We start from the raw sequence: 24,317 nt of genomic DNA on the forward strand, positions 1-24,317 counted from the left end.
ACCCACACAGCCATTAGCCACATTGTAAGCCATTTATTCACCAGTCCTATACCTTAGACTGCCTTTGGCCCTTGGACTAGGCCCTCATTGCTCCTGGCATGGGGGCCATGCAGCCTGATAGAGCCACCCGGGGCCCAGAAACCTGTAGCCACAATGTCAGTGGCTATAACCGCTTCATCTGCCGCCGCTCCTGTCGGCGCTGCCGTTTCTCGTTGTGCTCTGGCGCTGGGGCGCCACTGTCTGCTGTGAACCAAGGGCCCAGTACATTGACCCACAGGAGGTAAAGGGCTCTGCCCGGCGCCTAGGAGAGAAAAGGGAGCTTGAAGCCAGGTGCAGGAAATGAAAGAAGAGAAGGGGTAGATGCCCCAGCTCCTCGTTGGGAGCCCCACCACCCACGTACCAGAAGCCAGAAGGACCAGATGTAGAGGGAGAAGCAGCTGAGCACCTGCACAATAGCTGTCAGCAGGATCACATCTTTAAGGTGCCTGTGGATAGAAGGGAGGCTGCAAGGGCCAAAAATAGTAGATGGGGAATTCCCTGGCGGTCCAGTGGTTAGGCCTCCGTGCTTTCACTGCTGAGGGCCCGGGTTCAATCCCTGGTCGGGGAACTAAGATCCCACAAGCCGCACAGAATGGCCAAAAAAAAAAAATTTTTTTTAAATAAAAAATAAGAACAAAAACAATAGATGGGCCCTAGTTCAACTCCCTTCCACCCTCGTCAAGTTGCAGGCAGCTGTGGGTCTTGGGCCCCAGCACCCCAGCCCTGGCACCGCTCACCTGGGCTGACAGCGGGGGACACTCACTCTGCCATGCCCTGCTCCATGTTGAGATCCATTCCACCATCCATCAGGGCCCCATCCTCAGAGAAGGCTGCCCTTGCCATCGAGCTCATAGAGTGGTAGCTGGCCCCATATACTGCCAGACTAAAGCCCAGGGCCATCTGCCGAACAAGAATGGGGGTATCAAAGGCCAGCCACTGACCCTATGTGCTTACCCACTTCCCAGGATGCGGGACACTTACCCAGGCCCAAAATGAAGCAGATGAGTAGAAGAAGACCAGGGTGACAAGACAGTAAATGGCCTGTAAGCAGACACAGGATCAGGCTGGGATCGAAAGCTTACTAGGGACTTCCCTGGTGGTGCAGTGGTTAGGAATCTGCCTGCTAATGCAGGGGACACTGGTTCGATCCCTTGTCCGGGAGGATCCCACATGCTGCGGAGCAACTAGGCCCGTGCACCACAACTACTGAAGCCCACGAGCCTAGAGCCCGTGCTCCACAAGAGGAGCCACCGCAGTGAGAAGCCTGCACACCGCAACGAAGAGTAGCCCGCACTCGCCGCAACTAGAGAAAGCCCACGCACAGCAACAAGGACCCAATGCAGCCATAAATTAAAAAATAAATAATAAAATTTTAAAAATTTTTAATGAAACAAAAATCTAAAAAGCTTACTAAACCATGGACCTCCCTCAACTCTGACCAAGATATTAGGCCAGGTGATGAAAGAAGACAAGTCGCTTCTTATACGGTTGGCGAAAGAGGTCTGCTTCCTGAATACCCAGACTCCCCTCCGTCACTTCAGCCCAGGAAAGAAGTCCCTGTGTATTTAGGTTGGGAAGGGCTCTCCAGTCAATCTGAGACTCACACCCTCATTTTGTTTTTGGTTTTTTGTTTTGACTATTCAGCACTTTCTCTGTGCCAGGATCCTTTCTCATTTATTTTTAGTTGGAGTTTTCTTCTGGAGCTTTAGCTGTCATACACTGCCACCACTCCACCCCACCAAACAGAGCTGAGGGCTATGGAACCTTGGGTGGGCACAGAAGCAAGGAGGGAGGCACTTACATTGGCCCCCAGTATGATTCGCAGGTAGAACTTCAAGGTCTCTTTGTTCTCCTCAAATATCTGCTTCTTCCCTCTCGTGCCCACTTTGCCCTTGGGCTGCAGAGAGATGACGAGATGCTGTCAGAACCCTCATCAGCCAGGGTCTTCCTTATCCTCCCCACCATTCCGGTTAGCTACAGAGTTCCATCTGCACCTCAGCCGAGTCTCCGTGGTGCTCAAACCTAGCACAATCCTTGGGATGTCCACCCCTCCTCCAAACCATCCTGCGTAGGGCTGACAGCATCTTTGCAGCACACCCAGCAATGACCGCCTCCTCCTGGGAACAATCCAACACTAGGCTGGTATCTCCTGAATCCTCTGATAAGGTCCAGTTTGGGGCTGACAAACCCTTCACGGGGGATCCCTGAGTGGGCTTGAATGGCGCCCCTCTCCGGCCTCTGCTAGAGTAAACCGGATCTGGGCTAACGCCTACCCCGCCTCAAGCCCCTCAGATCTCCAGCTAGTCCTGATACTGTCCGGTACTGACGCCCACCCCTCTCCGGCACCAGCTTTGGTACGTTCCTGCGCCTCTCCACTCCCCACCTTAATCTAGTACGGTCCAGCCACCGGATGGCACCTCCCTCTGGCCGACCCACTGCCCTTGATGTCCTTCCTCTGTTTTCAGTCTCCCGGTCCCGAGAGTGCTTTGCCTTGCGGACCCCGCCCTACTCGCCCTCCTTACCGCCATGGTGCGACGCAAATACCCAGCCGGGGAAAGACGTGAGAGCGACCGAAACAGCACTCAGTAGGTACCACATCTGCTGCACAGGCACTTCCGGTGCAGACCCAAATCGTCAGCAACTGGGACGGAAGTGGGAGATCCACTTCCTTCCCAAGCTCCGCCCGCCAGAGTCGGTGGGACTTCACTTCCCAGAAAGCCTTGCGCGGGGGCGGAGGCGGCAGGGATGCGATGGCTGAATCTCTGCCTCTGGAGGTGAAAGGAGGCCGCCCTCAGGCCTAGCTCGGGACAGGCCCCGCCCTCGGGGTCCCAGGCTGTGGGGAGCGGCTGTCAGACAGCTCGCCTTGGCCCCGCCCGTCTGGCGGAAACAACCAGCCCGGGAGATCCAAGGACCTGCTGGCTATGGGTAACGGCCCCGCCTTTGGGCCACCCCGTCCCCTTACCTTGGGCGACCATCCTCTCCTTCCCCATCGGCCCCAAGAGATGGCCACTCTGTCACCTCAGCGAGGACAGGGCCTCTGCCTACCCTGCATCTCTTGAGATGGCCGCCCCTCCCCCTCAGCTCTGGAAGATGTCCGCTCCATCCCATCATCCCCGAAGGGTAACCGATCTTATCCCCATTGGCCCCTTGGAATGGTCGCTCTATTCCCTCCTCCCCGAGAGACGGCTGCCCCTTCCCCTGGCGGTGGAAAACAGACTGCCCCCTCCCATCAACTTCGGGCATGGTCTCTGAGTTCCCTCACCGGGGACAGGCCTGCTCCCCACTCCCTCGGCCCCTAGTGATGGCTGTCCCTGCTTCCTTCACCCCATGGGATGTTTGCTCCCTCTCCTTAGCCTGGAGCAAGACCACTCTGCCGCTGTTATCCAGAGAGAGATGATAAGTTTTGTCCCCAGTGGCCTCTTGGGATGGCCTCTTCATCCCTTTTCCCCTGAGAGCTGGCAACCCCCTCCCTCAGCCCAAGGGAGACAGGCCACCCTTTCCCCATCAGCCCTTGGAATGGTGCTCCTTTCCCTTAGCAAAAATAGTACTGCTCCAACCCCAGTGAGCCCCCTGCGATGGCGTCCTTTCCCCCTTTGGCCCCGGAGGATATCTGTTCCATCCCCATAGATCTCAGAGATGACCAATCATATCTCTAGTAGTTCCTTGGGATGGGGTTCGTTGGGTGGCCACTCCACCCTTATCACTGCTTCTTCTGGTCCCTCTAGAAAGGCCTCCCCGCTTCTCAGCTCAAAGAATCATGCTTCCTCCCCTCAGGGAGGACAGGTTTGTTGCCCTCCCTTTGCTCCTTGGATTGACTGCTGAGCCCCAGAAGACAGGATGGCCACTACCTTTCCTCGGCTCAGTCAGGTTTTCCTGCCTCCCCTTGGGGATAGGGGCTTGATCAGTCCCAGTCCCCATCAGTGTTCTCTTCCCCATGCCTAGCCTCCCTGGCCCAGAGGCTGTTCTCCCCAGTCATTCTCCTCTCAGCAATGATCTGCTTTATCTTCCCACCCCTTCCTTGAGCAAACCTTTGGTGAAAACAGAGGTAAAAGACTGTCCATCCTTACTTAATGCAATCCAGTAAGTATTGACTGAGTACCTTCTGTGTACTAGGGATCAGAGAAGGGAAGAAGAGATCAGAGTGGGCTAGGGGAAAGGTCCACATAGGCAAAAGGAAATAAGGAAATAGACATGCTGTGTTTGTAGGACAGTGAGGAGACTGGATTGTGGAAGCTCTGGAATCAGGGGTCCAGTCAGGCATGGAGGCCTGGCAGTGCTGACCCAGGAGAAGAGATTTTGTCTTGAGGGGACTGGGAAACCCTGAAGGTTTTCATCAGGAGTTCACTGAGACTGAAAGCTGTCTTTTAGGAAAATTAACCTTGTTGCATTGTGAGGAATGATTAGCAAGGATGAGCCTGGATGCAGGGAGATCAGGTGGGAGATTGTGGAAGGAATGAAGGTCTGGGGTGATGAAGATCTGGGCTACTAAGGTGGTAAGTTTTCAAAGGCAGACATATTAGTAACAGCAATCCAGGAACCATTTATGGACAACCTACTAGATGTGAAGCATATTACATCTATTAAATATATATATATAAATTATATTATGTATATATAATTTAATCCCCATCATAAGACTATGATCTAGATTTTTAATATCCCCATTTTACAGGTGTGGAAACTGAGGCTCAGAGAGGTCAAGTACCTTGCCTGAGGTTACACAGCTAGGAATCTGTGGAGCTGGGATTTGAATGAATCTAAGTTAGCCTGGCCTAAAGCCTGTGCTTTACACCTATATCTGAGAGCAAGGGACAGAAGAGCATGAAGAGTACAGAGTATTATCAGGATCATCAGGTGAGATGCACTGTTGGCATTGAAGCTCAGGGGCTGGAAAGTTGGGAGGAGGGGCTGCTTTGGACTGAGGTTGAGATGAAGGTGATGGTAAAACATTTGGATGAAGAATCCTTTGGAGAGTTGGCAATACTAAACTAGCACATGAATGATAAAACTATATGTCCATATTGAATTGCTGGTTATTCCTATAGAGGTAACTGTTAAAGCCATGCAAATGAATTTATTATCCTAGAAAGTAAACAGATTGAAAGGCCCAGGTCTGAACCCTGGGAGCCACAGAAGAATCCAGAAACAGGGGAGTTGGAGTGGTGAGTGAAGCCCTAGAAAACACAGTGTCACAGAAGTCATGGAGGGAAGATTCCAGAAGAAAAGAATAGTTAATATCAGATAATTCCTGGTCTCACAGGCAACTCCCTTCCCCAGTCCCTAATAGGGCCTCCACTCCCACGCACCCCCAGCCTCATAGAGCGTAGGTGGAGTGAGAGTCTGAGCCTACCAGGCTGTTAAGATTTTCTTGCTGAGAATCTTAACAGTCAGCTGAGTAGCCTAGTTGGCAGTGAAGAAGATGGGAAAAGAGTGCGGTCCCAGTGTAACTTCCTGAAGATCAGAGAAGGAGCACCTGACTTGCTGTGTTCTACATCCTATGCAAGACACTTTACCATGTTATTTAATTGTCACAACAACCCATTTAAATCTCACTACAATTGTCTTTTTATAGATAAGGAAAATAAGGCTCGGAGAGGTCAGTTGAGAGAATAAGGATCTAAACTAGGTTTATCTGGTCCCAATGCCCAGGTTCTTTTTACCAACTTGAGCAGGAAGTATGACTTTTATCAGTCAGAGCAAACCTGCATCCAGGTGGTGCTCAGGAGAGGTTTTTTCCCAGTAAAGATACCTGGCGGCTGGAGAGGGGAAGTGAAGACTCCATGAAGCTTAGGATCCAAGATGAACTAGAAGCCAGTGCTCTAGTCCCCTGTGACCTACTGTGCTATCAGCTGGAGAAGGTTCCAAAGGCCCCCACCAGCACTAACAGCCCCCAATGCCCATTCTTTTTCCCTCAGATGCTCACATATATTCTGAGCTTCCTGCCTCTGTCAGATCAGAAAGAGGCCTCCCTCGTGAGTCGGGCTTGGTGCTGTGCAGCCCAGAATGCCCTTCGGGAGGTAAGGTACCCACCCTCACCTGGCCCATTCTCAGTTGTCTCACTTCAGCTTGCTCATGGCCCTGCTGATGCATCATTCATCCGTTCATTCCTGCATACTTATTCATACATACTTGGCTCTGGGTACAGTGCTGGGGCTCTACAGATGAATGAAACTCCCCTGAGAAGCTCATAGTCCAGTGAAGGAGAAAGACAAATACGTGAGTGATCATGATGTCGTGTGCTTGGTGCTGTGACACTGGAATGAAGGGTGCCATGGGGACATGAAGAAGGACATCGAAGGAGACTGGCAGCATCAGGGAAGGCTTCCTGAAGGAATAGGATGAGGATGAAGGTTGGTCTTCCAGAACTCATATCAGCACAGGTGAAGGCACCAAAGTGTGAAATAGGTCTGGAAACGGCCACACGGGTTCCCTATGACTGGAACTTAGGTGTGTGTGTGAGAAGTGGTAGGAGATGAGGCTAGAAAGGGGTCAGACAGCAAGACAGAGGTGCCAGGTGGCATTGCTGGGACTTTCGCCTGGTTATCATTGTGGGGCCTTTAAAGAAATATTAGGCAGGGGAGTGACATGTGGTGATTTGTGTCTTGGACATCTGCAGTGCAGAGTGGACTGAGAGGGCGAGTCGGAGTGCAGGGAGACAGCCCACTAGGAGGTGAATGCAGGCATCTGTGCTCGTTTGAAGGGCAAGCAATGATAGCTCTTTGTTTCAATTTTGACTTCTTTGATTATCACTGAGGTTGAACAGTTTTCCCATTAGCTGACCATTTACATTTCCCTCTTTTGTGTATTTGTGTTCCTTGTCCATTTAACTATTGGGGTCTTAAGTGTTTTTCTTATCCATTTGTATGAACTTTTTATAATTAAAGAGATTAACCTTTTACATATCTATTGAAATACATTCCTAATATATTTGCCTTTTAATTTGATTTGTAGATATGTGTTTATGAGGTTAAATTTCTAGGTTGTTGATTCTGAACATCTTTTCTTTCTTATTTCTTCCATTGCTTTAGAGATCCTCTGCCTCTCTTCAGAGATCTGATAAATATATACTCATATTTTGTGTCTTTCTTTTTAATTAGAATTTACTTTTTAGATCAGTTTTAGGCTCACAGCAAAATTGTTTCTTGTGTTTTATGGTTTGAATTTTTATATTAATTATATTTTTTATTGGTGTAATTTATTTTGATTTATGCTCTAAGGTAAGGAGCTAAACTGATCAGTTTTCAAATAGCCCAAATACCATTTATGTATAATGAGTTGGAAGCCTCCTCTGTCACATATTAAATGTGTGTGTTTAAGTAGGGTCTGTTGTTGAGTTATCTCTCCAGTGTCATTGAGCTTAGTGTCTAAAGGAATTTGATTTGAACTTGTTGAAAATTTGAAGTATAAGACATCTAAATGGTGAGATCCAGTTGGCAGCTGGGTTTCTGAGAGAGGAATTCAAGAGAAGGGCCTAGGTAATAAATATATATGTGGGTGTCATTAAAGAACAGGTGGACGTTTAAGCCACGCATCTGAGTCACTTCCCCTGGGGAGAGCATGAGGAGTCCTGAAGAGCAGGCCACAGAGAATGCCCCCGAGAGGACACCAGTCCAAAGGCGTGGAGAGGAGTGGGGGGCCTACAGAGGGCGCTGAGGAGATCCCAGCGAGAGGAGGACACACAAGTCAAAGGTGAAGAGCATCTAAAGTGTTGAGTGGATGGGTAACAGTGTCAAATCCCACCAAGAGTCCAGGAAATAAAGAACAGATAGTGTCCATGATGTTTGACATACAGGGAGGTCACCAGTGGCTTCAGTAACATTTGGCATCTGGGGAAAAAAGCCAGGTAGGTTGAGGAGTGAATGAGAGAAGAAAGGATATGTAGAGGATGACCTCATTTGCAAGAAATTTCCCATGAAAAGAAGAAAATAAATAGAATTGTAATGAGAGGTTGAGGTGGGCTAAACAAAGGATCTTAACTGGGAGAAACCTCTCATGTGTTTATGTGCTGAAGGAGTCACTAGAAGAGGGTGAGTGTAGGGAGGAGAGAGGTCAGGAATGGCAGCCACCACCTGAGGTGGCAGCCAGACAGGCTTCAGGATAGTACAAGGCTTGGTCTTGGGTAGGATGGAGAGGATGCCACCTCTCCTGAGGAAGCGAAGGGGTGGGGCTGGCAGCGCGAAGCTGTTTGTTGAGGCCGTTCCTTAAAGGCTGGTGGGTTCTTTGCGTGGTGACCGTGGAGGCCAGGTTGTCTTAGGGCAGTAAGTAGGAGGTAGAGGCCAGGGCCTCAGCAGAGAGGTTTGGAATATTCACACGGCAGGAGGAAGATGGGAAGTTACCAGAGACACAGGGAGGGGCCTCACTCACTCAGGTGGTGATGCTGCCTGTCTGTGCCCAGCACGCTGCTGGGCCCTAGGTGTGCAAGGCTGGGGCTGACACAGCACCCAGAGTTGATAGTGAGAGGGAGACAGCACAAGCCAAAAGGAGGGGGCAGGGTGCTGCACTCAAAATCTTATGAGGCACACCAAGGATGCAGAGAGAAGATACACTAAAGACTTCATGGAGAAGGGGATGCTTGGGCTAAATCTCCAGAGAGGAATAAATGCTTGCTAAATAGACAAGTAGGAGTAGGTAAGGGGTCAGACCCACCCACCCCACCCCACCCCTGCCAAATATAAACAGAAAACAGCTGAACCCAGGCAGGGGAGCATGAGACAATAGAAGGGCTTGAGTGCCAGTCAGGAAGCTCAGTCTCCGTGCTGTGCAGTGGCGAACCATCAAAGGGCCTGAAGAGCATCGTCAATTGCGTTTTGTAAGGATCACCCTGGTGACAACACCAAGGAGAGACTGGAGCCAGGGAGACTGGAGGCCCGGACCCTGAGCAGGAGGAAACTGCTTAATATATTTCTGACAGACAATAAGGACATCTGAACTAAGGCAGAGCAATGAGGGGGGAGCAGAGGGACATATTACAATGTATCAAAGAGATGGAATGGAAAGGACTTTCATCATTGTGGATGTGAGGGAGCGGTCTAGGATGACTCCCAGATTTCTGACTTAGGTGATTTGGTAGAGGGCACTGAGTTTAGGAGAAGGGCCAGACACCGGCAATAAGACAGTAAACTCAGATTTGGGCATATTGCATCCTTGTATCCGGAGAGAGGTCCATCAGATCATGGCTCTCAGTATCTGGTGCTCAGGAAGAAGGTGTGGAAAACAAAGTAGTTGGAATGGGATGAAGTCTGCTGGGGTGCACGTGGAGGGAAACAGCGTGTGTGTGTGTGTGTGTGTGTGTGTGTGTGTGTGTGTGTGTGTGTGTGTGTGTGTGTGTGTGTGTGTGTGTGTGTGTGTGTGTGTTAGAATGGAACAACCCATGGAGAACCCACTGGTCTATAGACTGGGTCTTTCTCTTCTTTGGTGACCCTGAATGGAAAGCAGGCTAGAAGGTAGGAGAGCCAAGAGGGCAGAGTCTCAGAGCCCCCAGTGGGAGAGAGCATCGGGGGAGACTGGCCATCCATAGCAGGCAGCATGGCATGGCAGAGAGGACACTTGTGGGAGGTTTTCAGGGGAGCCCCCAGATGCTGGCGACCTTGCCAGAGAGGAGCTGTTGCTGGGAATGAGTGACTCTGTGGGGACAGTGGTGGAGGGGTAAGTGGGCAAAGCCATGGTAAAGAGGTGGCCACAGTGGGTGTGGGCGCCCATGTGCTTCCAAGAAGCTTGACAGTGGAGGGGAGGGGGTGAAAGGTGAGAAGAGGGGTGCAGGATCAAGGGAGGCCTTTGCTAAGACTCCGGGGTGTTTGTGGACTCTGGAGAAGGAGCAGTGGAAAGGCAGGGTTCTCAGAGGAGAGGGTGGGGGACAGGCTCAGTAGGCCGGGAGAAGGGGGTCACCCTGAACCAAAGAGCAGGAGAGGGAAGGAGGTTAGGATGGGTCCTGCCAGGGGTGGGCTGGTGGATGTGAACAGGGAAAAGGGAGGGCCTTCCCACCTAAGGGGCTTTGGTTTCTTTTTGAAATGGTCAGGTCATCTCTGAGAAGGCTGGAGTGAGGGGAGGGAGCTACAGTAGCGTCAGGGGCTGGAGAAGATGGTGGGCTTGGAGAGAAGTCTGAGGGGAGTGAGAAGAGAGGGGGAGGCAGTGAGGAGGTGGGAGCGGGCAGGCCAGTGCTGGCAGTGCAGGCGCGAGGGGAGGCCGTGGCTTCCGCGGGCAGAATTCTGCACCCCCAGCACACACCCAGAGGAGGCAGCGGTCTCATCATCCCTGGCCAGGCAGGGGGCAAGGAGAATGGGCACAGACAGCAGTATGACGGGCAGGGCCACAAGGACCCTGAGGAGAGGTAATCCGGGGGAGGCCTCTTGGAGTCCCGCAAAGAAGGAGAGCATAGAAGAAGCCAAGTGGGCAATCAGGCCCCGGGGATAAAGCTGAGATTGGTATAGGAGTAAGGGAGGGAGGAAAAGGAGGAGACCAGGGTCAGAGTTTGGGATCGTAGAGTCTACCATTTTAGCACTGGGGCTGCTCCAGCTAACTCTGAGCTCCAGATAGAACATTGACAAAGACCCACTTGGTGCCTCTGCAAAACTCAGTCCCCCACCCCCACCCCCAGCGCTGGGAGTGCTGGGAAGCCAGGCCACAGATACCTGAGCATCTAGGGCCCTGCCGACACCATGTCCCAGAGACCAATCTGCGGAACCCTGCTGGCAGGAACCGTCTCCCAGGGCTCAGCAGCTTGATAAGGAGGTGGAGCCCCAGCTAGTAGGTGCTACAGAAGATTCTGGCTGACCAAGGCCAAGCTGGGGCCTATATGGCTCCAGGCCAGGCTAGGATACTAGATTTGGTGACTTCTTATTCTCCGTGACCTGCCCCCACTTAATTCCATTTTTTTTCAAATAAGAAGGTAGACAAAGGCAGCACCCCGACAATACACCCAGGCTCTGTCCGTACCGGGGCGGGGGTGCTTTGCCTGCCACTGGGCTGGTCACTGTGAAGAACTCAGGACGGCGCCCACCCCCTGTGGCCTTCTCCTGCCTGAGGCGTCTATAACATCTCTGGAAATGACCCCCAAGGTCTGACTCCTCTCTGGAGACCAAAGCCCCTGGGTGCCAGGGCATATATTTTCTCAAAGGCCTTCTGGAAAACAGGCGTGTTCACTTTGGATTCCTGTGCCAGCAGACAGGAGGGCCACGTCTCCGTCAGGTGGCTTTTCAAGTCTGCACACAGGCCTGCCATCTCAGCTCAGGACTTCAGTAGTTATGACAGAGTCCTGGCCTCTCACAGTCAAGGGACATGTATTGCTTTTAGCAAGTTTAGGGCATTTTCCAAATGATTTCGCATTTACTCTTAAGATGCTGGCATTGGGAAGGGAGGAGCCCAGGGGGCTAGTTGGCCCCTCTGTGATGGGGCGGCTGAAGCTGGAGCAGGTACCTGTGTAGTCCTCCCTTAGGCCTTTAGAAGCATCTTCCTAGGGCCTGGGAAGGGGGACTTTCCTACACTGGGGCCAAGGACCAGAACCCAGAAGCCTGCTGCTCTGCCCCCACAGATGATAAATACCCCTAACAGGCTGCTCCTGGGCTCCTGTATTTGAGTCCCAGGTAGACCACCTCGGTGATGGCTTAGAGGCTTCCTCCTCCCCACCAAGAAAAACAGTGGGGAGCAAGGAGGCAGTCTCAAATCTCACCCTGGCCCCATAGCTGGAAGTCCTTTAGGCCAGGCCCTGCCCCTTTATTGGGTAGCTTTTGCTGCCACCTGCCAGCCCTGTGCTTGGACGCTGGGCTGTTCATCTACCTTGTTCACAGGAAGGCAGTTGGGAGAGGGAAGAACTTTCCTGGCAGCCAGGGCTCAGGAAGACAGGGAAAGAAGGAAGACTGGAGGCTGCTGGAGCTGGGGCCTGCGGGGGTGGCATGTGACTGTTGGGGGCAGGTGCTGCCTGGCAACCAGCACCGCTCTGCACTCCCCCAGCCACAGTTCATTCTACTCATCATCAGATTGGCTCATCTGTCGTCACTGCAGGGCTTTGAAAGGGCTGGAGGCACGCTTTACCTTTCCTTTCTAGAACCTTTTCTCCCTGATCTTTTCGGTACCCTCCCGAACCTCACACACTGAGATCTTTCCCAGCTCTCCTTAAATCTGAGAGAGGGACCCAGGTCCTCAGGAGTCCCCACTACCCCACTGTCTCCCAGTGTCCACGGGGGGAATCTGTGGGGAGAGCTCCTCTCATCCATACTGACCACAGGGTCTGAAACGGGAACCTGGTTTGACACCCTGATTCCCGTGAAATTCGCCGGGCGCTGGTCTCCCTCTTACCGTACGCTCCTCCTTCCCGTGAGGACAGCCATAGTCAGCTGCTTCTCTCTGGGGCAGAAGCCAGGCTGATTCTCCACACCTGGGAATGAGTTCCACGCGTCTTCCTGGGAGACTCCTGTTGATAAGTATCTTGCGGGGAGTGCGTATTAGGCGTCATTTCTACCTTTCTGGTTCCCTTTTGATGATGTTCTGTGGGGAACAAGCAGGGAATGTCAGCTTGTTCTTGCCGTTACTCACAGGACAGGTTTTTTGGGGAGCTTGCTTGTGAAAACAAGAGCCTTTGAGTACCACTTGCCTGCAACCTGGGCATTGGTCAGGGGTAGAGAAATGGGGCTAGGATTTTAGAAGCCAAGTCCTCTTCTCCCTCCCCCCACAGACCAGTTCCACACATTCCTGTAGCTACTGTCCTTTGGCTCCTTCTGGCACAAGATCAGGGAAGGTTCTCCGAAAACATCTCCCTCACTGGGGGCTCCCCAAATTCGTAAACAAGCCAGCTTTTTTCCCACAACAACTTAGCCCTGAGCTTGCCTCCCGGCCCCACCCAACTCCGACTGTGTGCTCCCCACGCTCGCTCCCCTGTTCCTCTACGGCAGGGCCAACTCAGCTTCCTCCCTGCCTCTGAAATTCATCCTATGAGCTCCTGCCCACAGAAACGGGACGCTTCTCCCTCCTTACCTGGACAGATAAGACAGACCCTCTAAAGATGAGCCCCAGGGCTCACAAGCACGTCTTGAACTCTCGAGCCTGAAGGGCCTACACTTGTGAGCGCGCCCACGCCCCCACGCATGCGCACACCACACTCACGTGCGTGTGCACGTTTTCACTCACACACAAAACCCATTTTTGCAAACATTCATGTGGCTGAGACACTGAATGTGTATGGCCACCAGGGGACCTCGGCCTCACTGCCTGCCCCAGATCTCTGGCATCTGGGCCACGGGGGATTGTGCTGAGTGACACCTGTGTAGCTTCTTCCCGCCCTCAGCTGTTCCGAGGGCTATTTATATGCTCTCGCGAAAGTGGGGGAGGCTGACTGCTTAGCTAAGGCCAAGCTGAGGCCCTGGACTTGGAGCCGAGTCCATGGATCTCAGGGCCACCTTCTGAAAGTCCCAAAAGTTGGGGTTCAGCATACTTTGTCCTCCTGCTCCCTGGGGGCTTCTCTGGCTCTCCTCCAGGTCACCCCCCAGCCCTCCTGTACTCAGCATGCTAAGTCCCCACTCTGGCCCAGGCCCTCCATAGGCATTCAGTCCCATCCGTAACTAACCTTCCTGTCCTCCCCTCATAGTCATCCCCTTGGAGCCCCAGTGTGACCCATCCTCCCAGCTTCCACTTCCCATCAGCACCCCCTCAAGCACACATGACACCACACACCACAGTGGCTCCCCATTGTAGAAAACCCCTTCCCTGACCTGCCCTCAAATTCTGGCCAGCGAATTGCCCCCAGACCCGATGGCCAGCACACTCTTGAGACCAGAGGGCTAACCCCAGGTCCACTGCTGCCCCGTAGGCCAACGTGAGGTACAACATCCCCGTGTCCTCTGCCTCCCTTCCAACCATCAAGAGCCTGGGTCTCACGGGCATCTGCTGCATCAGCCTGACCGACCTGGATGGCTCGCCGGCTTCACACCAGGTGCTGCAGTCTGTTGCCTACCACCTGGGCCTGTACCTGCAGAGCTTGTGCCTTGGTGGGGGCAGCCCCACAGAGGCCTCCTTCATGGCCCTGATCCTGGGCTGCCCGGCCCTGCGTTTCCTTGACCTCAGTGGCTGCGACAGCCTCTTCACGTCAGGCATGCTGCTAGCTCAGCCCAAGACAGCACAGTGGGTCCAGCAGGCACTGAGCGGCCTCCGTGAGCTCAATCTGGCTAGCCTGCAGGACCTGACCGATCTCAGCTTCAACCGGCTCAGCAGTTGTGTCCCCAGCCTGGAGCGCCTCGCCTTGGCCTACTGCCACCTCACCTTCGAGCCAGACCCAGCCCGGGGCTCCATCGGCCCCCAGGATTCCTCCCCTTCCCAACTCTCCTTCCACAACCTGCTGCAATTCGTGAAGGAGCAGGCTGGTAGGCTGCACGCCCTGGGCCTGAGTGGCACTGGCTTGCCACCCGAGGCCCTGCAGGCCCTGGGCCAGGTGGCCGGGCTGCAGCTGAAGGAGCTGAGCCTGCACAGCTGCCGGGACCTCTCCACAGAGGCTGTGGCCGCCCTTTGCCACCAGCAACCAGGCCTTACCTCCCTGGACCTCCGCGGCTGCTCAGAACTGGCTGACGGGGCACTCTTGGCTGTGAGCCGGGGCCTGCGGCGCCTGTGGCACCTGAGCCTGAGGAAGCTGCAGCAGCTGACGGATGCGAGATGCTCAGCCCGAGGGGGCCTGCGGGAGCTGCAGAGCCTCGACATGGCCGAGTGCTGCCTGGTGAGAGGGCGGGAATTGGCCCAGGCCCTGGGCTTGGTGTGCGGAGCTCCACACCCACTGGCCTCCCTCAGCCTGGCCTACTGCTCCTCACTCAAGGTGAGCGTCCCATCCCCTTCCTTCCTTCCTTCCTCACCAGGACCAGGGATTGGGGGAACTGGGAGCGTGGCGCCAGGGAGGCGCCCGGTGTTTGTGTCCAAGGAGTAGTTAGAGCTGAACTGGGGACACAGTCGGGAAGAGGAAAGGAGCCTAGACAGACAGGGCTGCTGCCAGCACTCCTCCCCGCAGCCCCACGGAGGGTCCAGGTAGAGGGAGGTCCAGGAGACCAGGGGGCCCAGCCCACAAGGTGGCACATACCTCACGAGCCAAGTGATTGGTGACCACTGCAGTCTGGGGAGGGGAGTGAGGGTGGGTGTTCTGGGGGCCAGGAAGGCTGGTGAAAGCGGTGACAGAACCGAGCCCTGTGGGGAAGGGTACCAAGGTTACACAGCAGTCATGGTTCAGGCAGGGCCCGAGGGAGGTAATGTGACGTGGGAGCAGAAGGGTCATTTCTTGACTGAAGCCAGTTCCTTCAATAGGGCTCAGCCCTGTCCCTCTGGGTGGCGTCCCTGTCTTCCTGCAGTGTCAGTCTCTTTCTCTTCAGCAGATTATTACTTCAATCTAGCACTGTGCCCAGAGCATTCCCCACCTGAAAAGCATCTCAGCCTTTTCCTCCGAGTGCCTCTCTTCCCCTGCCCTACTCCATCCTCACCGCTTCACCACTGTGCGTCGCTCAGCTGCTCTCTCTGGGGCCCCACCTTCCCCTGTCTCTGCATCCCTCTACAAAGCAGCTTCCTCTCTTCTGCCCTTAGTTCCTGCTCCTGGCAGGTGGCAGCCCCACCCGCTCTGTGACCTCACAGTCCTAGAGGGAGCATATTTGATTGGCTCAGCGAGAATAATGTCCACCACTGGTGCTGGGAGCACAGGCAGGGTGAACACCTTAGAAACTTTCACCTGCATCCTTCCTGCCCCAGCCAATCTAGGCATTTGCTTTTCTCCTGGTGTCCCACCACTGCAGCCCACCAGGTCCACTCCGACACTCACCAGCACAGGAGTATTGTTGCTTCCTTCCGTGGACCCTGTGGCAGCTTCCTGGTGCCTGTGGGGCTGGAACCTTGGGCAGAACCTTCCTAGTGACCCCCGCCAAGCCCGGTGACGCAGGCACAAGCCACCTCTCCATTGCCCTCTCCCTCTTCCACTTCCCTCCTAGGATGCCTCAGTGCTCTCCCTGATGTCAGCGCTAAGCCCAAGCCTCAGGGTGCTAGACTCATCCTCCTGCGTGGCCCCTCACCAACCAGACCGTGCAGGCCATCTGCACCTACCTCACCCACCTGTCAGTCCCGCGCCTGGCTTGGTGCAAGGAGCTCCGTGACCGGGGGCTTCTGGGCTTGGGGCAACCAAGTGAGGAGACTCTGCAGGGGCCGCAGGTGCGGGACCCTCGAGGTCGTGGTGGGCGGGGAGGCCCCTGGGCTCAGCTGCCCTCCTGCCCCTCCTGCGCCTGTCTCTGGGAACAGCTGAGGGCGAAACTCGGGAGGAATCTGGGAAGCAGGGGCTTCCTCTCACAGCCTCCCCGAGAGCTGGGCATCGGGCCTCCAGCCCCAAAAGGACCCTTCTCCCTGGCCACAGGTCCCGCCCCACTCATGCTGCAGACCCTACGGGACTTGGACCTCACAGCCTGCAGCAAGCTGACTGATGCCAGTTTGACCAAGGTGTGGGGCTGGGGACATGGATAGGCTGAGGGCCCTGGGGCTGGAGCCAGCGGTTGGGGCCAACCCACTTTTTGCTTGGAAAAAGTCCTTTCTCATTGGCTTCTGCTGCCCGTAGCCATTCCTCTGGCTGGGGGTGGGGGAAGCTGGAAGGGCTCCAGCGCCACATCACCCGCCCCCCGCCATCCTCGCAGGTGCTCCAGGTCCCCCAGCTGAGGCGACTGTCACTGAGCCTGTTGCCAGCACTCACAGACAAGGGCTTGCTGGCTGCGGCCAGAGGCTGCCCCAGAGTGGAGCGCTTGGTGCTGAGTCACTGCAGCCGCCTCAGCGACGAAGGCTGGGCCCAGGCAGCCGGCTCCCGGCCGAGGCTGCAGCACCTCAACCTGTCCAGGTGCAGTCAGCTCGCGGAGCAGTGAGTGTGTCCGGTGCTGCACAGTGTAGGGGCTGGGCTGGGGCCCCGTGCAGGGTCAGGCGCTCACCCAGTGGCCTCCCTGCGGAACGCTGGGTTCCACTGGGCAGGTGTGCAAGCAGCTCCGGATGGTAGGTGTGGCCATGTGTCCTGGCATCAGCATGGCTTCCATCAGGCGCTTCCAAGCCCAACTGCCTGAGGTGACCTGCGTCCAGTCCCGCTTCATGGGAGGGGCTGAACTGACCCTAACACTCTGAGGCCAGGTCAGTAACCAGCCCTGTGGCTCAGCCTCTGTCACCTCCAGAGGCTCCAGCCCTGGCCTCTTGACCTGCAGTTTGACTCAGTGCCTCCCACCTCCCTCTGCTACATGCCCCAGAGCCCCTTCCCCAAGCTAAAAACCCCTGTTCTAGGACTAAGGGTGGGACTATATCAGGGCAGCCCAAGGGGCTTCCTGCCCCAGTCTGCCCCACAGCCCAGCAGGAACCTTTTCCAGCTACATGTCGCTGCCACAGGCCCCTGGAAATGCCAGCTCCTGCTCTCCTGTCCAGGCCTGGGTCCAGAGGCCAGGCCCACAGGTGGGCTGGGTCTGGTGCTGGGAGGAACAGACCCTGTGCCTCTGGCCCTGCCTCTTCTCACACTAAGGCCTGTACTGTTCCCCACAGCCCTCCCAGCCCCCTACCAGCACTGAGCTTTAGCAGCCAAGCCACAGTCTTTGTTGTATACCCAACAAGATTAAAAATTCCAGATCTCACCTCCTTGTCTGAAGTTCTCAGACCAAAGGGCCCCTTGCCTCCCCACCTCAGATGAAGCAGCCCAGCCCAGGGACGATGTGTAGGAAACGCCAGAGGGACAGACAGTTTCTTCCTCACACCTGGCCCAAAGCCCTACATGTGCCCCCAGCAGGCCCTAGCTTCTTCCCCACATGGTGGGAGACTCCAGAGGCCTCTCCCCAGCACAAGCCCCAGGACATGTCCTGCAGCAAAGGCATGTCTGTGTACCCTCATCCCAGCCAGATCCCAGGAGCACAGTGATTAAGGCTGCCCGGGTCATTCAGGCTGTTTTCAGCACACACACACACAAAAGACACTAAAGAGGACAGCATCTCTGGGTAGGAAGGCTCATTAAAGGTCTAGTCCAACCTCCTAAACAGAGAAAGAAGCTATTAGCTTACCCTGGAAGGTCAAGGGAAGACTCAAGTCAGTGAAAAAAGAGGAGGGAGGGAAGGAGACAATTAGGCAGAAGGGACCAGGGAGGTGCACATGGGCAGGCCAGAGCTGGCGCTGGGTGTAGGGGTAGTCCCAGTCCCATGGCGGGCAGGGAGGATGCCAGCTTGGACCGAGCATCCTTGGTCCACATGCTTGTGACTCTGTAAGCCACAGGCACTCTGTTGAAAGGGTTAAACCACAACGTGTCTGCAACCCATCTCAACTCTGTTCAATCATGGTACTGTGACCATTATCCATGGTCAATAGGGAGACACCGAAGAATACAGGGGAGACGGTGTGTGTGTGTGTGAGTGTGTAATCAGATCGGCTTCCTGTTTGAGAAAGCAGTGGGGTAGTTGGTATTGAGAAGATTGTAAGGGCGAGACAGGAGGCAGGAAGTCAGGAGGCTCTTGCCAAGATGATGGCGGCCTGTAACAAGGGACTGGAGACACTGAGAAGGAAGAATTGATGGTATTAGGAGACTTAACTGCATTTGGGCTCCCCATTTGCACCCTGAACTCAACAGGGACTATTCTAAGTGCGGTGGGAAGTCTGAATGCAGGAGTGGGCATGTGGGGCCCTGAATGCCCAAGTCAGAAGCATAGCTAGAGAGGGGGAACAAGTACTCCCCCAGAACATTCTTCAAAGGAGGTGCCATATCATCAGTTTTTAGGTAACATGGTGATGGTTAACACTTAAAAAAGATATTTTGAGGAGGCACTGGGAAAGAGAGGTAGTGAGAGGCATGGAGGAGGTCAGAGGGTGGTGGCTGGCAGCTTCCAGCCTGCCCGTGGGTCCTGTGGGTGGGTGTGCTCCTCTTTGCCTCAGAGGCTTGGGGTCTATGACCATAGCCTCCGAGCTTCACCTCCAGCTGGCCTGTCTGTGGCCCCCACCCCACCCATGCTGCTGCAGTTGGGTTTTAATCAGAATGCAGGCTTCCTGCACTAAATTCCCTCTTGTCAGAATCAGCCTACATCCTCCCACTGGCCTGGGGGACATCTTTTGGACTCTTGAGTTTGCCCTTCAGCACAAAGCATACCCAACTTCACATCTCTCCCTTCAAGCCTCTCAACAGGGGGCCGTCACGACCCACAAATGACGCAGGGGAAGGGCCAAGCAGGGTTGAGGACTGAGCTCAGACTGTCGAGAGCCTTCTGGAAACATGGCTCCCAGACTAGGCCCCTGTTAATGGCGCCCAGAAAGGCATCCACTTGGGGAAATGCCTCCTGCCCTAACACCTCTCCCTCAGCTGGCTGGCAGCCCCAGACCTCTCTCAGCTGGTGCCCCCAGACTACAGGCCATCCTTCTTTGCAGGCCTAGCACTGAGGGAGGCTGAGGACTCATGTTGGAGAAGGGTAACAGGGCCAGCCGGTCCCCACCGTCCTTCACAACACCAGCCCCTCAACTGTAGCTGCCCAGGTTTGTGGTCCCAAGCTGTGGCCCTGGCCTGACACCCTCATCTCATCTGCCAGCTAAGCTTGAAGGCAGGCTTAGCCTGCAGGGTTCAGAGCTGGCTCAACACATGTCTAAGAGCCAAGCAGACTTTATTTCTGCTGCAGCCTCTGCTGGTCAGGGTGCCTGTGCTTCTCCCCACCTCCACCCTTTGTGGCCACCACAGTGGCAGCAGCTGTGGCCCTTGGCCAACCTCGCTGTCAAGGTTCAGCGATGCTGCAGTCGTAGCAGAAGTTGAAGTTGGTGGGGGGCGGGGGGACGGGGGGTGGCTGCTCAGGGATGGGCACATTCTCCAGCTCCAGCAACCGCAGCTTGGTTTCCATGGTCAGCAGCTGCTCCAGGTCCAGCCGTGTCTGCTCACTGCCCATGGGACTGCCCAGCAGGGCGCTCAGCCCATCTGTCCACAGGTGGAACTGGGGATGGGGCCATCTCCATGAGGGCCTTCCCGTCTCCTCCCCTGCCCGTCTGCCCAACTCTGCTCAGCCTGCCCGGACACTCACCTCCCGTTTGGATGGGGCAATGAAGTTGAGGTATGCCTCCTCCTCCCCGTGGTCATAGCTGACTGAGAAAGCTAACTCACAGACATCCTGGGGAAGCAAGAGAGCCAGGAGCACTAAGCAGGGGGCAGGGGCGGGCGGGAAGGAGCCCCTGGTCCCCACTGCACTCACCTTGTTCTGCTTTCCCGAGCCCTTCTCCCGGACGTGGGGGCAGTCCTTGCCTGTCAGCAGTGCCCTGATGTCGGCCACAGGGACTGCAGGAAGAAGGTAGGGCTGACCACTGGGACCCCAGGCGGTCCCGGGGTGGGGCGGCGGTCTGGGAAGAGCAGGTGTCTGACCCCCACCCTGCCCTCCTTACGCTGCTCAGGCAGGCTCTCGGGGGCGGGCGGGCTGACGCCCTCCTCCACATCCCCATACTGCAGCACCTTGTGGTTGGGGGACAGGCAGCAGAACCACAGCTTGTCTGTGGGCAGAAAGGGGAAGAGGGAGGAGTGATGAGAGGGACACGCCCTGACCCCAGCCCAGCCGCTTTCCAGCCCCACTGCCCACGCAATGACCCTGGCGCCGTCGGCTGCTGATCTTGCGGAAGAGTGTCCCCTCGCAGAGGCGGAGCAAACGCTGCTGGCGGATCAGGCCCATGAGCTCTGGCTTCAGCTTCTCCCGCAGCTCCCTGGGGGAGGGGGGGAGGGGGCTCGCTGAACAGGACGATGACGACCTGGGCCTGAGCGAGGCCCAGGGGGCAGCAGGGAAGGTGGGGGCTAGGACTGGGACCCATCCCCACCAACTCACAGAATGGGAGGGGCCAGTGTGCCTTCTTGATGCAGCCGCTCTGTCTGCCGCAGGCGCAGGACCTCCCCGTAGGTGAGCGCGTTCACCTTGGTTCGGAAGAGCTCCAGGGAGCTGGGCTTCAGGGCCAGCGTGCGGGCCAGCTGCTCCCGTACCACTTGCATGACCTGGGGCCACCCCGAGCTTAGCTCAGGGCCTGAGTTCTGGGCCCCGACCCAGAACAACCCCCTGCCCTGGCCCAGGTTTCCCTGTTCCCGCCCTACGCACCTTGTCAAAGTCTTCCTGAGTGGCCCGCATCTCCTTCCAGGTCTTATTCAGCAGCTGGATGCTCACACAGAAGAGCTCATGGAAGCTCTGGTCTTGGCCAAAGAACATGGGCGAAAAGTCCTGGGCAGTTTCGGAGCCTGGAGCGGGGGGGCAGGAGGGGCTCAGGGAGAAAGTGTGTGCAGCCCCTGGCCCTCTCTGCCCTTCCGTCCCCCGTTCCTGGACACGCTGTGCCCAGTACCACTCACAGGGCTCCCCGACATGGAGCAGTTCACACAGCAGCACAGTCAGCTGGATGCTGCTCCGGGCAAAGGGACACTCGTGCTTGTCCTCACGGCTGCTGTTCTCCAACACAAACTGGGGTGGTGGGGGCACAGGACGGGGTGGGGAGTCACGACTAAGGCTGTGGAGACCCCGCCTAGGTGGCATCCTGCCGTATCCCACCCCACCCTGTCACTGACCCGGCTGTAGGCACTGGGCGCGTGTCTGGAGAAGTAGAGCATGTTGTCCAGGGCCAGCAGGCCAGGGGGCACGCGCTCCAGGTCCTGCGCAGGGTTGCTGTTCTGGGGGAAGGGGGAGAGGCAGCTGAGGAAGGGCCCAGCCCTCTGGAACAACAGCAGCCCCGGGTTGAGGCAGGGGCAGGGAGCTGGATAGGGGTCACTCACAGAGAAGCCCAGTTTGCGGAACTCGCGGGCACAGAGGGAACGGCGACGGTCAGCACTCAGCCCAGTGCCCAGGGACTCCCCCTCCGGTTCAAAGGCAGCCTGACGCAGGGCCTGCAGCTGCTCCCGCTGCTCCTGGGGTCATTGTTGGAGTGGTGTTAAGACTGAAGATTCAAGGCCAAGCTCCAGCCGTCCCCAGCCTCGTGTGCCCCAAAGGCACCTACCTGGCTGTAGGGGTCCAGTGGCGTCCGCATGCGCGGCTCCAGCAGCCCCAGCGTAAGGGCCTGCAGTACGTACAAGTGGTGAGCCATCTCGTCGCCCAGTGGCGCTGCGCTATGGATGATGTTCTGGAGAACAGCCAGTTCATGGGTGTGAGCGTGGGCTCACGAGGAGAGGAGCGGGGAAGGGTATGCCCGGCCTGGTCCTTCCTACCTTGTAGATGAACTGGCGAAGGTTTCTCTGCCACAGGTAGTCAAGCATGTGCTGAGGTGGGTGGGAAGGGGACTCAGGTGATTTAGCCCCACCATGAGCACCCATCCTGCAGGCCCACTGTGGAGCACAGTGCCCACCAGCTCCTCCCCCCACCAATCCAGCCACTGGTTGGACACCTTACGTTCAGCAGCGCTGGCTCCCTGCAGCAAAGCTGTCAGCAGTGCCATGGCCTTGGTTTGCAGCTGCTGGTTCATCCTGAGACAAGAAGAGGGCTCAGCCGGCCATCCAGGGTCCAGCCCCGCTCCACTCATCTGTACCCCACCTCCAGACACTTACACCTGTAGGTGCACCAGCAGCCTATCCAGTGGCACCTCGCTCTTGACCAGCTGGCCCAGGGCAGGGCTGCTCAAGGTCACACTCTCCAGCAACCCCAGGGCCAGGGGCTGCACAGATGCATCCATGAGGTTCATGTTCACATAGCACACCACCTTTAGAGGAGCAGGGGTTGTCACCACCTCAGCACCATGGAAGGCCAGACCCTGACACCACTCCGCTGCCCCCACCTGTTACCCCTAGAAAAGCCCACCCACCTTCCTAACAAAGGGGATGCTGAGCGTCTCCCAGGACACCACGCCATGCTCCATGAGCTCCAAGAAGGCCCTCAGTGCGAGGGCCAGCACCTCTCCTAGGCTGGGGAGATATGTGGGGCTGAGAGGGCCAGACCAGGACGCCCAGCCCCACCATGTCCACCACCCACCACAGCCCTGTGCTCACTCGTCCCCATCCTCAATGATGGAGCCTAGTCTCTGAAGCCCATCACGGCTGATGACTTCCCGGGTGAAAGTCATGTCTGGGGCCAGCAGGACGAGGTGCCGAAGGGCTTCCCGGCGCCCTTCACAACTCTCGCTCTGCAGCCCACGCAACAACCGCTCAGCCTCAAGGTCCTGCCAGGGGTGGGAGCAAGAACAGAGGTGAGGAGGTAAGGAGTGGGAACTGGGGATGTGGGGACTTGGGTGTCCACTAGGTGGGGCACTACTGGGCTGGAGCTGGGGCTAGGGCTGGGGCCTCCAGACCTAGGGCCCAGGTGCCAGTGGCGGACAGAGAAGAGGCATAGCAGAGGGGCACAGAATGAGGGCAGGGTCAGGAGGGGCATTACTGGGGCAGTACTGAGGCACAGGATGCTGCCATTCTTGATCTCCGTGCGGTTCTGGAAAAGATGGCAGAAAATGGAGAGAAGTCAAGAAGGGCTCTGAGGATTGGTTAATTGGGGTTGTCAATAAGGGAGGATTTGGGAGTCAGTAAAAGAAAGATCATGTTCCAGAGACTGGGACGATGACTCTGAGTCAGAGCCAGGTGGGTTAAAGGGGTCGCAGAGTGGAATGTGGGGCGGAGAGGGGACTCACGTTCTCAGTGATGTATCTCCTGTGCCCATCAGCAAACTGTAGGGCATAGCGCTCAGAGTGAGGCAAGCTCCACCTGCGGGCAGCAGAGGCTCAGCGAGGCGGGTAGGGGGCGCCCTCTCCCTCCTGCCCTCCCATCAGCCACCCCGCTTGCCCCAGCAGACCCGCACTCACGCGTCGCACACCTCCTTCAGCACAGCGGCCAGGGGTTTCGCCTACAAGTGGAACAGTCACTCACCGGATGGGAGTGGGAGTTGGGGAGGAGCCTGGGGGAGGGGGGGTGTGGGCTATTCGAGGGGAAAGGGGCGACCCGGAGGTAGGTGGTGGGGTGGACGGAGGCCAGACAGTCCGGGTGACCTGGTCCAGCTGGATGAGCTGCGGGATGGCGTCGCGCATCTGGACGGCGATCTTCACTACATTCCGCGGGGGCGCCATAGTCTACCCGAGGTGGGGTCCTCTGTACTTTCCAGATGTGCGACTTCACGCCAAGGGCACACCTGGTCTGAAGCCCCTGAGGACGAAGGTGTTCCTCTGCCCGAGACTTGGCTCCCGTGGCCCGCACTCACAGCCCAGGCAGGCTCCCACTCCCGACAAGGCGCTGCGGCCTTCCCAAGGGAGCCAGAGCCGAGGCTAGTTCCTAGTTCCGGGTTGGAGTCCCGGGGGTAGGAGGGTAGGAGGGCGCCTGCCCCGCCCCGCCCCGCCCCCGCAGAGGCGGCCCCGCCCCGCCCCAAGGT

At 56.4% G+C, this 24,317-nt stretch overlaps 3 protein-coding genes across 8 annotated transcripts; 1 reads left to right on the forward strand and 2 right to left on the reverse strand.

Annotated features, from left to right (window-relative positions):
• Window positions 1-18: 18 nt before the first annotated feature.
• Window positions 19-16,056, reverse strand: TMEM208 (transmembrane protein 208). 4 transcript variants are annotated; one of them, XM_082369103.1, is made up of 9 exons: window positions 15,815-16,018; window positions 15,089-15,192; window positions 12,331-12,519; window positions 2,562-2,807; window positions 1,841-1,936; window positions 1,021-1,080; window positions 803-939; window positions 401-485; window positions 19-301 (listed from the first exon to the last, which is right to left on the reverse strand). In XM_082369103.1, the coding sequence occupies exons 4-9, from the start codon at window positions 2,565-2,567 to the stop codon at window positions 164-166; spliced, it is 522 nt and encodes a 173-aa protein (XP_082225229.1). In that variant the 5' UTR covers window positions 2,568-2,807; window positions 12,331-12,519; window positions 15,089-15,192; window positions 15,815-16,018; the 3' UTR covers window positions 19-163. The 4 variants fall into 4 exon arrangements, with proteins under 4 accessions (XP_082225229.1, XP_082225231.1, XP_082225230.1 ...); XM_082369105.1 differs by lacking the exon at window positions 401-485 and having other exon boundaries at window positions 15,815-16,056; XM_082369104.1 differs by lacking the exon at window positions 1,021-1,080 and having other exon boundaries at window positions 15,815-16,020.
• On the forward strand, window positions 2,824-19,494 carry LOC309617200 (uncharacterized protein). Its single transcript, XM_082369117.1, has 4 exons — window positions 2,824-6,056; window positions 13,838-14,830; window positions 16,671-16,888; window positions 16,974-19,494. Exons 1-4 carry the CDS (start codon window positions 5,820-5,822, stop codon window positions 17,140-17,142), a joined length of 1,617 nt encoding a protein of 538 aa, XP_082225243.1. The 5' UTR covers window positions 2,824-5,819; the 3' UTR covers window positions 17,143-19,494.
• A 123-nt stretch (window positions 19,495-19,617) lies between these two features.
• ELMO3 (engulfment and cell motility 3) lies at window positions 19,618-24,223 on the reverse strand. 3 transcript variants are annotated; one of them, XM_082368880.1, is made up of 20 exons: window positions 23,941-24,033; window positions 23,758-23,798; window positions 23,587-23,659; window positions 23,340-23,390; window positions 22,958-23,127; window positions 22,774-22,873; window positions 22,520-22,671; window positions 22,360-22,438; window positions 22,184-22,234; window positions 21,976-22,098; window positions 21,755-21,886; window positions 21,551-21,652; window positions 21,338-21,446; window positions 21,093-21,229; window positions 20,829-20,992; window positions 20,597-20,709; window positions 20,398-20,502; window positions 20,211-20,293; window positions 20,043-20,129; window positions 19,618-19,955 (listed from the first exon to the last, which is right to left on the reverse strand). In XM_082368880.1, the coding sequence occupies exons 1-20, from the start codon at window positions 24,016-24,018 to the stop codon at window positions 19,743-19,745; spliced, it is 2,163 nt and encodes a 720-aa protein (XP_082225006.1). In that variant the 5' UTR covers window positions 24,019-24,033; the 3' UTR covers window positions 19,618-19,742. The 3 variants fall into 3 exon arrangements, 2 of the variants coding, with proteins under 2 accessions (XP_082225006.1, XP_082225007.1); XM_082368881.1 differs by having other exon boundaries at window positions 19,803-19,939; window positions 23,941-24,223; XR_014237763.1 differs by lacking the exon at window positions 19,618-19,955 and having other exon boundaries at window positions 20,073-20,129; window positions 20,597-20,734; window positions 23,941-24,223.
• Window positions 24,224-24,317: the final 94 nt, after the last annotated feature.

The sequence above is a fragment of the Balaenoptera borealis genome (assembly GCF_965194805.1).
Source record: "Balaenoptera borealis genome assembly, chromosome: 19".
Lineage (NCBI taxonomy): Eukaryota > Metazoa > Chordata > Mammalia > Artiodactyla > Balaenopteridae > Balaenoptera > Balaenoptera borealis.

What these genes read in the sequence shown, in the direction of transcription:
- TMEM208 (XM_082369103.1), bottom strand. An exon ending in GAATCATACTGGGGGCCAAT is followed by an intron (nt 1,081 to 1,840) that starts GTAAGTGCCTCC and finishes GTCTGCTTACAG; the next exon opens with GCCATTTACTGTCTTGTCAC. An exon ending in TCTGGTCCTTCTGGCTTCTG is followed by an intron (nt 302 to 400) that starts GTACGTGGGTGG and finishes TTTCTCTCCTAG; the next exon opens with GCGCCGGGCAGAGCCCTTTA.
- ELMO3 (XM_082368880.1), bottom strand. Translation starts at nt 24,018, where the DNA reads ATGGCGCCCCCGCGGAATGTAGTGAAGATCGCCGTCCAGATGCGCGAC. An exon ending in ATCATTGAGGATGGGGACGA is followed by an intron (nt 22,874 to 22,957) that starts GTGAGCACAGGG and finishes ATATCTCCCCAG; the next exon opens with CCTAGGAGAGGTGCTGGCCC. An exon ending in CTCAGGAAGACTTTGACAAG is followed by an intron (nt 20,993 to 21,092) that starts GTGCGTAGGGCG and finishes GGGTGGCCCCAG; the next exon opens with GTCATGCAAGTGGTACGGGA.
- LOC309617200 (XM_082369117.1), top strand. Translation starts at nt 5,820, where the DNA reads ATGAAGCTTAGGATCCAAGATGAACTAGAAGCCAGTGCTCTAGTCCCC. An exon ending in CCCAGAATGCCCTTCGGGAG is followed by an intron (nt 6,057 to 13,837) that starts GTAAGGTACCCA and finishes GCTGCCCCGTAG; the next exon opens with GCCAACGTGAGGTACAACAT. An exon ending in TGCAGTCAGCTCGCGGAGCA is followed by an intron (nt 16,889 to 16,973) that starts GTGAGTGTGTCC and finishes GCCTCCCTGCGG; the next exon opens with AACGCTGGGTTCCACTGGGC.